Raw genomic sequence first — 12,378 nt, 5'->3', positions numbered from 1 at the left:
CAAAATAATCCTCTTTAAGGTCTATACACTTTTGCATGCGTTTGAACCAATTGTCTAAGCACTTTTGACACTCGGATTGAGGTATCTCCAAAACATGCATTCTGAACGCATCAACCGCTTCTACAGGTATCGAAAAACGTTGACCTCTCATTTTATTTTTTACGTACGGGAAGAAAAAGAGAAGAAGTCATTCGGTGCCAAATAGAAGGACTATACGGCGGATAACTCATCAAATCGATGTTTTAAGTGCTCAAAAATGCAGTTGTTTCATATTTTTGGAGCATTTCTTTTGACCAATCGATTGAGCCTTTATTTGAGCGATTTCTAGCAATATGAGTTGACTCATAGCATCAATGATTTTTTGAACAACAACTAATTTTTGACGCCCTTCACGAAATTCGTCTTGGAGTGAACTATGGCCTCGGTTGAATTCACCATACCATCGATAAACATTGGTCCTTGATGGAGCTTCATCGCCAAAAATTGAATTATGTTCATCGATGCACTGTTGTTGAGCTAATCCACGTCGAAGGTTGTAAAAAATAATCACACGAAAATATTCACGATTTAATTTAATTTTTTGGGCGAGATTAATATTTTAAGCTACTGTAAACAACACAAATAGCACTCGTATGTCTAAACGTTCTGAGTATGTACAACCTCAAAAATATCAAGCTTTACGATAGAGCTTCAGTTGACAGATTGCAACACAAGGGTTGTCCAATTACGAAATATAAAAAGCAACACTCGTACTCCCCTTAAACCAATGGCAATATGGGGGTCAAACAAATTATATTTGAGAGTAGAACAGGGTGCAAATATTTTTTCAGGGCTAAGTATTTGGGGGTGCAAATGCATAGACCAATAAAGATCAAATGGGATGCAAATAAAAGAATTTATATTGTTTTACTCTTAGTCAAGCGATATACACATACGATTTCCGTAGCATCGTATTTCACTAAGAGCTCTTTGATTGTCAAAAACAACTATTCAAGGCATAATTTTGTTCCATATAATGTAAAAGAAAGCGCAGCGGATCGGGACCGGTTCGACTAGTACCAAATATAATGAAGTGTATATACCAAACGGAACAAAACAAATCTTTAGCGCCATATCATGGTTAATTTTACTCCCATTTAGTTAAATATTCATTCACTTGGAGTTCACTTTTTTCGAGCGTAGACCCATCTCCCGACTTACAGTCTTGAAGCAATAAATTGCTCATTTTTCATCCGATTTCGATGAAATTTAACAAAATGCATTTTGGTAGACCCCTACTATATTAAACCCTCCACCATAAGATGGGGGGTATACTAATTTCGTCATTCTGTTTGTAACTACTCGAAATATTCGTCTGAGACCCCATAAAGTATATATATTCTTGATCGTCGTGACATTTTATGTCGATCTAGCCATGTCCGTCCGTCTGTCCGTCCGTCTGTCTGTCGAAAGCACGCTAACTTCCGAAGGAGTAAAGCTACCCGCTTGAAATTTTGCACAAATACTTCTTATTAGTGTAGGTCGGTTGGTATTGTTAATGGGCCATATCGGTCCATGTTTTGAAATAGCTGCTATATAAACCGATCTTGGGTCTGGACTTCTTGAGCCTCTAGAGTGCGCAATTCTTATCCGATTGGAATGAAATTTTGCACGACGTGTTTTGCTATGATATCCAACAACATTGCCAAGTATGGTTCAAATCGGTTTATAACCTGATATAGCTGCCATATAAACCGATCTTGGGTCTTGACTTCTTGAGCCTCTAGAGTGCGCAATTCTTATCCGATCAGAATGAAATTTTGCACGACGTGTTTTGTTATGATATCCAACAATTGTGCCAAGTATGGTTCAAATCGGTCCATAATCTGATATAGCTGCCATATAAACCGATCTTGGGTCTTGACTTCTTGAGCCTCTAGAGTGCGCAATTCTTATCCGATTGGCATGAAATTTTGCATGACGTATTTTATTTTTACTTTCAACAACTGTGTCAAATAAAGTACAAGTCGGTTCATAACCTGATATAGCTGCCATATAAACCGATCTGGGATCTTGACTTCTTGACCCTTAGAGGTCGCAATTATTATCCGATATGCCTGAAATTTTGTACGACGGATCCTCTCATGACCATCAACAAACGTGTTTATTATGGTCTAAATCGGTCTATAGCCCGATACAGATCCCATATAAATCGTTCTCTCTATTTTACTTCGTGAGCCCCAATGGGCGCAATTCTTATACGAATTGGCTGAAATTTTACACAGGTCTCCAACATATAATTTTAATGTGGTCCGAACCGGACCATATCTTGATATCGTTTTAATAGTAGAGCAACTCTTTTCTTATATCCTTTTTTGCCTAAGAAGAGATGCCGGGAAAAGAACTCGACAAATGCGATCCATGGTGGAGGGTATATAAGATTCGGCCCGGCCGAACTTAGCACGCTTTTACTTGTTTTTATACTATATTTAGAAATAGCTGTCGTATAGACCGACCTCCCAATCTCTCCTAATGGGGTATTAAGGCCATAAAGGTTCCATTTTTTACCCTATTTTGATGACATTTGGTACATTGAGTTCTAGAAGACCCTACTCATTATCGTGAAATGTGGTCCAGATTGGATCATATTTGGATATAGCTGCCATATAGAAAAATCTCCTGATATAGAGCGTTGAGCCCATAAGAGCAGTATTTTTCTTCCGATTTCGATGAAATTAGCAAAGTGAATTTCGGACCATATTTGCCCATGAACATTCCATTAAAGAACATTGACAATCTCACAATTCTCACATATCAGAAACTCCGAACAGCGTGTCTCACTGTGACACCTCTTTGGGAAAAGTTTTAACATGGCTTTTATGTATAGCATAGTGTCTAACAAATTTCGCCAGTATTATAAGGGGATAACCATAGCTGAAAACTTGTTTGCTGTTCTCGTCAGGATTCGAACCCAGCGTCATAGACGGTCATGCTAACCTCTGCCCTACAGTGGCCTCCAGACTATATGTGAGATGTATTCAAATATTATTAAAGCTGGACCACATTTGCTAAGAATGTGGTCTACTAAATCTTACTGCTGCAAATTTCGCAGCAATCGGATGAAGAAATGCCTAGGTTACAATATCTCCACTGGTTTCGATGATATTCCACTTTTAATTTTTATTTTTTGAAATTTTGGCCAAGATTGGCATCGTATTTTGCGATTTACGAAAAATTTTCAGTTTGATGCATGATTTGGATTGATGACAAAATTTACAATGACTTTACTGCAGTATGCGTCAACATCCGATTATTCAGTTAAAAGTTCTACAGATAGAAAGTAAAACAAGTTCTTTGCCCTATAGCTCTTTATAGGTAAACAAAGCATATTGAATAAAAATTGTCATTGTATTGGAGCTACATATATCAGGTTAATACTGATTTAACCCATACTTAGTTTGGATGTTAGAGACCATGACAGAAATCACTGTGTAAAATATTAAGCAAATCAGATAAGAATTGCGCCGCCTGGAGGCCCAAGAAGTAAAATAAGGAGATCGGCTTACACTAAAGCTATATTAGATTATGAACCGATTCAAACAATATTTGGCACATATCTTTAGATCATAGGAGAAGTCGTTTGCAAAATTTCAGCCAAATCGGATAAAAATTGCACCCTTTAAATTCTCAAAAAGTATAATCGGGACATCGGTTAATATTGGAGTTATATCAGGTATTAAACCGATTTCGACCATACTTAGCACAGATGTTGGATGTTAAAATAGAACACTTCGAGCAAAATTTCATCCAGATCAGATAATAATTGCGCACTCTAGCGGCTCAAGACATCAAGATCTTAGATCGGTTGATATGAGAGCTATATCTGGTTATGAACCGATATTGACCATACTCAGCACAGCTGTTAAAAATCATAACAAAAGACTTCATGCTGAATTTCAGACATATCGGATAAGAGTTGCGTCCTCTAGTGGATCAAGAAGTCAATATCTGCGTTTGGTTTGTATGGCAGCTAAATCAAAACATGGACCAATGTAGCCCATTTACAATTCCCACCGACCTACACCGATCGGAACTTTGTGCCAATTTTCAAGCGCCTAGCTTTATTCCTTCGAAAGTTAGCGTGCTTTCAATAAGCTGACAGACGAACGGACATGGCTAAATCGACTTAAAATGTCAAGACGATCAAGAATATATATACTTTGTTGGGTCTTAGATCAATATTTCGGTATGTTTTAAGCGGAATAACGAAATTAATATACCGCCATCCCCTAAACTCACGCAAGCTGTATTTAAAGCCTCCATAGGCAATTTACTAAAAAGTTTCAGGTTTAAAATTTTCTTTGCCCGAAATAGGTATTTTGGGGATTTTTGTAAAAAAAAATTCTGGCAGAACTTATTTTTGTTTTTTTTTTTTTTTTAAATATACACAGATTATACACAAAACTCTAAAAAAATTTTTCTTACAATTTTTTTTAAATTATTCACTAATTTTCAAAACTGTTTACTACACTAAAAAATTAAAATTAAGTTTGCTAGTCAAAGACTAGCAAACTTAATTTAAAGATGATCCATTTTCCAACTTTTTAAGGAAACATTCTTTTTGGCGAAAGATTTTTTTCTTGTAAAGGTTTTTTTATTTTAAATGGTTAATTAATCCTTAACTCTTCGTCTTTTTAATCAAGACAAAAATCTAAAATGAAGGTTGAAATAACCTTGACAATTAGGAAATAGACTTTGGGATAAGACAACAGTGTACCTTAGTTAAAGATGCAAAATAGCCTTACAAATAGGAGCGTCTTTAAATGTTCAGTTTTTTATGTAAAGATGCTAAGTTTGAAAAAAGAATTTTTCAAAAAATAAAAATTGGATAGTCAGAATCAATCAGCGATCAAAAATTAAAACGGTTGGTCATATCCGTTAGTAAATAGTAAATTTAATTTAAAGATAACATCTTTATTTTTAAGTTTTGTTTCTTTGGCTCGTTTTCATTGCTAAAATCCTACGAAAAAGTAAAAAACTTAAATTTTTGGCCAGCTTTTTTATTCAGTGTACCTTTTTTCGATTCTATCCCACTGAGGGCCGGCATATGTTATTGTAAACTGATTGTTATAGTTTCGTGTTTCGCTTATTGGGATCAAAAAGAAAACAAGCAAAAGCGTAAAAGTTCGGCCGGGCCGAATCGGTGGTGTAGTGTATTATATAGACGGCTCCGCCAGATTTTCATTTTTTGAATAGGAATGGGGGGGGGGGGATTGCCCTCTGACACGTCCTTTCGTTGGAGTACAATCTATTCTCTTTTTATGATACAAATGTTCAAAAGCTTTTCCATAACATACTCTGGATAATTTCGTATGAACCCTGCGATAATTTTTTGAATAAATTACAGTCAATGTTAAATATTTAAATGCTCTATAGCAAATCAAACGTATTTGTACGACATGAAGTAAGTCTTAGTGTAAGATGAAGAAATTTTTTTACATAATGTTTTTTGTATGTACATGTTTAAGAAATGTCTTATTTGCTTTGACACATAAATAACCATTTTCATAGTGATTTAATTCTAATTACACTTCCCTATCTACAGGCATTGACCCTAACTGGCGACACATTATACCTCCGGGACAAAAGAAAGTTATATCGGATGGCCAATGTATCGAAGACTGCACAGCTTATGCCTTTCCTCCGGAGGGTATTCGAGTGTTTGCTGTAATGATGCGCACCCACCTTATTGGCAAGGAAGTAAAACTTCGTCAGGTATGGACACCTACTCTTGTCATTTCTTGTTGGTAATCTACACTACATCTTCTTATATATAAAAATCAATTTGTGTTTGTTTGTAGATTTGTTTGTTTGAATGTTTGTGTGTTCCTCATAGACTCAGAAACGGCTGAACCGATTTTCTTCAAATTAGCACAGATGGTACATATTGACCCCGTGGTGAAAATAGGGTACTACATTATTTGATATCTGAAGAGGGGCGGACCCTCCCCCTTACCCTAATTTTCAGAAACGCCAGATCTCGGAGATGGGTGGTGCGCTTTAAGCAAAATTTTGTGTGCTCTCATATAGTACCTTAAAAATAAAAAATTGGTATCCAAATTTCGGATGGGGTACCTAGGGGGGTTGCCCCACCCTAAAACCTGCCAAACATATATTTACACAAATCACGACAATATGGGACTCAAATGAAAGGTATTTAGGATAAGAAAACGTATCTGATATACAATTGTTGGACCAAGAGCTTGGGGGACCACCCCAACCCCCAAAAAACCCATAAATCGGACATATTTACCGACCATAGCAATATAGGACTCAAATGAAAGGTATTTACGAGTAGAATACGAATCTGATATCCAAATGTGAGACAAACTTTCTGGGGGTCCACCCCTTTCCCAAACCACCCCCAAACAGGACTTATTTACTGACCATGGTAATATGGGGCTTAAATGAAAGGTATTTGAGTGTAGAATTCGAATCTGATATCCAAATATGGGACCAAGTGTTTGGGGGGCCGCCTCTCCCCAAAAACATACCCCATAGGGGACAAATTTATGACCATAGCAATATGGCCACCCCACCCCTCCAACTAGCAATTAGGAAGTATTTGCTGAGTATTGCAATATGAGGCTCAAATAAGAGGGTTTTTAGAATAGAAAACGAATCCTATATATATTTTCAAGGCCAACTCACTGAGTGGCCGCCCAACCCTCAAAACACCCCCAAGTCGGTCATGTTTGCCGACTATATAAATTTGGGAGTAGACCACGTATCTGATATCAACATTAGGGACCAACTGTCTAGCAGACGTCCCACCACCATAACAACACCCAAATAGGACGTATTTGCTCACCAAGACAATTTGGGTCTTAAAGAGAGTGGAACTATATATTCATAGTTTTTATGGCCAATACCACAAACCGGATATATTTGCTGACTTTTGCAATAAGGAGTTTAAATGAGATTAGAAAACGAATTTGACGTCCAATTTTGAGGGCAATGGCAATATGGGGTTCAAATAAATGATATATAGATATATGAGAATAAAGCACATTGCTAATATATTTTCAGGGCTTAGAATTTGGGGGACCACCCCAGTACCAAAAACACCCCCAAAGAGAAAAAATTTTTCGACGCTGCCAATATGTGGCTCACATGAAAGGTATTTGAGATTAGAAAACTAATTTGATAACCAATTTTGGAGCCATGTGTTTGGGGGACCTCCCCTTAATCTAATGGCAATATGGGGTTTAAATAAATAGTATTTGAGAGAAGAGCACGATGCTGATATTTTTTCAGGGCCAAGTATTTGGGGGACCACCTCTCCCCCGAAAATACCACTAAAACAGACTTCATGAGAATATCGGGCTGAAATGAAGTATTTTAAGAATGGAGTACACCTTACATCCTAACTTAAATTCGTAGACCAATAAAGATCATATGGGATTCAGATAAAGGCACTTATAATGTTAAACTGTTAGTCAAGCAATTACTATTTTCGTAGCATGGTATTTCACTAAAAGATCTTTAATTGTCGAAAATAAATATTCCAAGGAAACTTTTGTTCCATATACAGTAAAAGAAGGCGCAACGGAGCGGACCCGGGTCAGCTAAGTTGGCGAATTTAATGCTAAGTAAATGCATTATATATATAAACCTGAAAATAATGTGAGATAAAAACAAGTAAGAAGGCATTTAGTTCGGTCGGGCCGAACTTTGGATATCCACCACCTCGAGTATATATGTAAACCCCATTACGTCACAATCCGGTGAAAATTGGATAAATTAAGCACCCAAATTCGGCACGGACATTGAGTGGTCTAATATATATGTCACTATCCAATTTTGTAGAACAAAATATTTGTCTTTTTGCCAGATATATTATAAGCCGATCTCAACCACATTAAGGTCGGATATCGTGTGGCACAGAAAAACCCACTGTTTAAAATTTCAGCAAAATCGGTTAAAAAAACAAGTAAAAGCGTACTAAGTTCGGCCGGGCCGAATCTTATATACCCTCCACCATGGATCGCATTTGTCGAGTTCTTTTCTCGGCATCTCTTTTTAGGTAGAAAAGGATATAAGAAAAGATTTGCTCTGCTATTAGAGCGATATCAAGATATAGTCCGGTTTGGACCACAATTAAATAATATGTTGGAGACCTGTGTAAAATGTCAGCCAATTAGAATTAGAATTGCGCCCTTTGGGGGCTCAAGTAATAAAATAGAGAGATCGATTTATATGGGAGCTGTATCGGGCTATAGACCGATTCATGCCATAATAAACACGAATGTTGATGGTCATGAGAGGATCCGTCGTACAAAATTTCAGGCAAAGCGGATAATAATTGCGACCCCTAGAAGCTCAAGAAATCAAGTCCCCAGATCTATTTATATGACAGCTATATCAGGTTATAGACCGATTTGAACCATACTTGGCACAGTTGGACGGATATCATAACAAAATACTTCGTACAAAAATTCATTCAAATCGGATAAAAATTGCGCACTCTAGAGACTCAAGAAGTCAAGACCCAAGATCGGTTTATATGGCAGCTATATCAGGTTATGAACCGATTTGAACCATACTTCGCACAGTTGTTGGCCATCATAACAAAACACGTCGTGCAAAATTTCATTACAATCAGATAAGAATTGCGCACTCTAGAGGCTCAAGAAGTCAAGATCCAAGATCGGTTTATGTGGCAGCTATATCAGGTTATGGACCGATTTGAAACATATTTAACGCAGTTGTTGAATATCATAACAAAAAACGTCGTGCAAAATTTCACTCCACTCGGGTAAGAATTGCTCACTCTAGAGGCTCAAGAGTCAAGACCCGAGATCGGTTTACATGGCAGCTATATCAAAACATGGATCGATATGACCCATTTACTATCCCAACCGACCTACGCTAATAAGAAATATTTGTGCAAAATTTCAAGCGGGTAGCTTTACTCCTTCGGAAGTTAGCGTGCTTTCGACAGACAGACGGACGGACAGACATGGCTAGATCGACATAAAATGTCGCGACGATCAAGAATATATATACTTTATGGGATCTCAGACGAATATTTTGAGTAGTTACAAACAGAATGACGAAAATAGTACACCCCCATCCTATGGTGGAGGGTATAAAAAATGGAGTTGTTTGAGCCAATGTGTAAGACATATTGTCGTAATGAAGAAAGATCAGTCTTCGGCGGTTGGTTTTCTTTATTTTTTGGAAGACAACTGGCAAACAAATGGTTGTATACCACTCAGAATTGACTGCATTGTTTTAGTGGCACGATTGCGACATGACCAGTTTTTCCAAAAAAACATTCGATCATTTCCTTAGAAGTTCTTCGTGCGCCAGCAACTTTTATTGGATTTGGCTCATCTTGAAACACCCATATAGTCGACTGCTATTTACTTTCGGGCTCATGCGCGTAAATCCACGATTCATTGCTTGTCACCATGTCAATGACGTGTTTTGAAGCACCGCGATTGTATTTTTGGAGCATTTCTTTCGACCAATCGAAACGAGCCTTTTTTAGCGATTGGCAATTTTTGTAGGATTTTTATACCCTCCACCATAAGATGGGGGGTATACTAATTTCGTCATTCTGTTTGTAACTACTCGAAATATTCGTCTGGGACCCCATAAAGTATATATATTCTTGATCGTCGTGACATTTTATGTCGATCTAGCCATGTCCGTCCGTCCGTCTGTCTGTCGAAAGCACGCTAACTTCCAAAGGAGTAAAGCTAGCCGCTTGAAATTTTGCACAAATACTTCTTATTAGTGTAGGTCGGTTGGTATTGTAAATGGGCCATATCGGTCCATGTTTTGATATAGCTGCCATATAAACCGATCTTGGGTCTTGACTTCTTGAGCCTCTAGAGTGCGCAATTCTTATCCGATTGGAATGAAATTTTGCACGACGTGTTTGGTTATGATATCCAACAACTGCGCCAAGTATAGTTTAAATCGGTCCATAACCTGATATAGCTGCCATATAAACCGATCTTGGGTCTTGACTTCTTGAGCCTCTAGCGTGCGCAATTCTTATGCGATCAGAATGAAATTTTGCACCACGTGTTTTGTTATTATATCCAACAACTGTGCCAAGTATGGTTCAAATCGGTTCTTAACCTGATATAGCTGCCATATAAACCGATCTTGGGTCTTGACTTCTTGAGCCTCTAGAGGGCGCAATTCTTATCCGAATGGAATGGAATTTCGCACGATGTGTTTTGTTATGATACCCAACAACTGTGCCAAGTATGGTTTAAATCGGTCCATAACCTGATATAGCTGCCATATAAACCGATCTTGGGTCTTGACTTCTTGAGCCTCTAGAGGGCACAATTCTTATCCGATTTGAATAAATTTTTGCACGAAGTATTTCGTTATGGTATCCAACAACTGTGCCAAGTATGGTTGAAATCGGTCCATAACCTGATATAGCTGTTATATAAACAGATCTGGGGATTTGACTTCTTGAGCTTTTAGAGGGCGCAATTCCTATCCGATTTGGCTGAAATTTTGCATGACGTATTTTATTTTTACTTTCAACAACTGTGTCATATAAGGTTCAAATCGGTTCATAACTTGATATAGCTGCCATATAAACCGATCTGGGATCTTGACTTCTTGACCCCTAGAGGTCGCAATTATTATCCGATATGCCTGAAATTTTGTACGACGGATCCTCTCATGACCATAAACAAACGTGTTTATTATGGTCTGAGTCGGTCTATAGCCCGATACAGATCCCATATAAATAGTTCTCTCTATTTTACTTCGTGAGCCCCAATGGGCCCAATTCTTATACGAATTGGCTGAAATCTTACACAGGTCTCCAACATATAATTTAATTGTGGTCCGAACCGGACCATATCTTGATATCGTTTTAATAGCAGAGCAACTCTTTTCTTATATCCTTTTTCGCCTAAGAAGAGATGCCGGGAAAAGAACTCGACAAATGCGATCCATGGTGGAGGGTATAAAAGATTCGGCCCGGCCGAACTTAGCACGCTTTTACTTGTTTTACAATCAAATGTTCATGCAGTAACCTTAGAGTCTCTCGCGATTGATCACATTACGATCTAGCAATATCAGTTGGCGCAAAGCATCAATGGGTTGTGGAACAACAACTGATTTTGGACGACGTTCACTAAATTCGTCTTGGAGTGAAATACGACCACGGTTGAATTCACCATTAAATCGATAAACACTGGTTCTCAATGGAGTTTCATAAAAAATTGAACTAAGTTCATCGATGCACTGTTGTTGAGTTAATCGACATCGAAGGTTGTAAAAAATAATCGCACGAAAATGTTTACGATTTAATCCTATTTTTTGGGCGTGATGAATATTTTAAGTTATTGTAAACAACAAAAAATTGCGCTCGTATATCAAAACGTTCTGAGTACGTACAACCTCCAAAATGTCAAGCTTTACGATAGAGCTGTCAGTTAGCAGATTACAACACAAGGGTTGTCCAATCCTGTATATAGAAAGCAACCCATAATCGTGCAACAGGAAATAATATTTGCGAAAAAAATCAATAAGTCATCTCCCTAATGTAAATGGTCCTAAATTGACTTGCCGGGAAGAAACGTAGTGTAGGCAAAGAATACTTGGTGAATACGAATAAGAGTGACGACTTTTATGCAACTTATACAAATACTTCTTATTAGTGTAGGTCGGTTGGTATTGTAAATGGGCCATATCGGTCCATGTTTTGATATAGCTGCCATATAAACCGATCTTGGGTCTTGACTTCTTGAGCCTCTAGAGAGCGCAATTCTTATCCGATTGGAATGAAATTTTGCACGACGTGTTTTGTTATGATATCCAACAACTGTGCCAAGTATAGTTCAAATCGGTCCATAACCTGATATAGCTGCCATATAAACCGATCTTGGGTCTTGACTTCTTGAGCCTCTAGAGGGCGCAATTCTTATCTGATTAAAACGAAATTTTGCACGACGTGTTTTTTTATGATATGCAACAACTGTGCCGAGTATGGTTCAAATCGGTACATAACCTGATATAGCTGCCATATAAACCGATCTTGGGTCTTGACTTCTTGAGCCTCTAGAGTGCGCAATTCTTATCCGATTTGAATGAATTTTTGCACGAAGTATTTCGTTATGATATCCAACAACTGTGCCAAGTATGGTTGGTCGGTCCATAACCTGATATTGCTGTCATATAAACAGATCTGGGGATTTGACTTCTTGAGCTTCTAGAGGGCGCAATTCCTATCCGATTTGGCTGAAATTTTGCATGACGTATTTTTTTTTTTACTTTCAACAACTGTGTCAAATAAGGTTCAAATCGGTTCATAACCTGATATAGCTACCATATAAACCGATCTGGGATCTTGAC

At 37.7% G+C, this 12,378-nt stretch overlaps 1 protein-coding gene across 1 annotated transcript in view; it reads left to right on the top strand.

Moving 5' to 3' along the window:
- Positions 1–12,378, top strand: part of LOC106095163 (MOXD1 homolog 2-like) — a 600,098-nt gene that overhangs the window by 138,401 nt on the left and 449,319 nt on the right. Inside the window, exon 5 of the mRNA XM_059366963.1 lies at positions 5,585–5,754. Within this exon, the coding sequence (XP_059222946.1) occupies positions 5,585–5,754 (170 nt within the window). The remainder of the gene's footprint in view (positions 1–5,584; positions 5,755–12,378) is intronic.

The sequence above is a fragment of the Stomoxys calcitrans genome, chromosome 1 (assembly GCF_963082655.1).
Source record: "Stomoxys calcitrans chromosome 1, idStoCalc2.1, whole genome shotgun sequence".
In the NCBI taxonomy this organism is placed as follows: domain Eukaryota; kingdom Metazoa; phylum Arthropoda; class Insecta; order Diptera; family Muscidae; genus Stomoxys; species Stomoxys calcitrans.
Note: the sequence above shows the minus strand (reverse complement) of the source record. Positions and strands in the feature narration are given on the sequence as shown.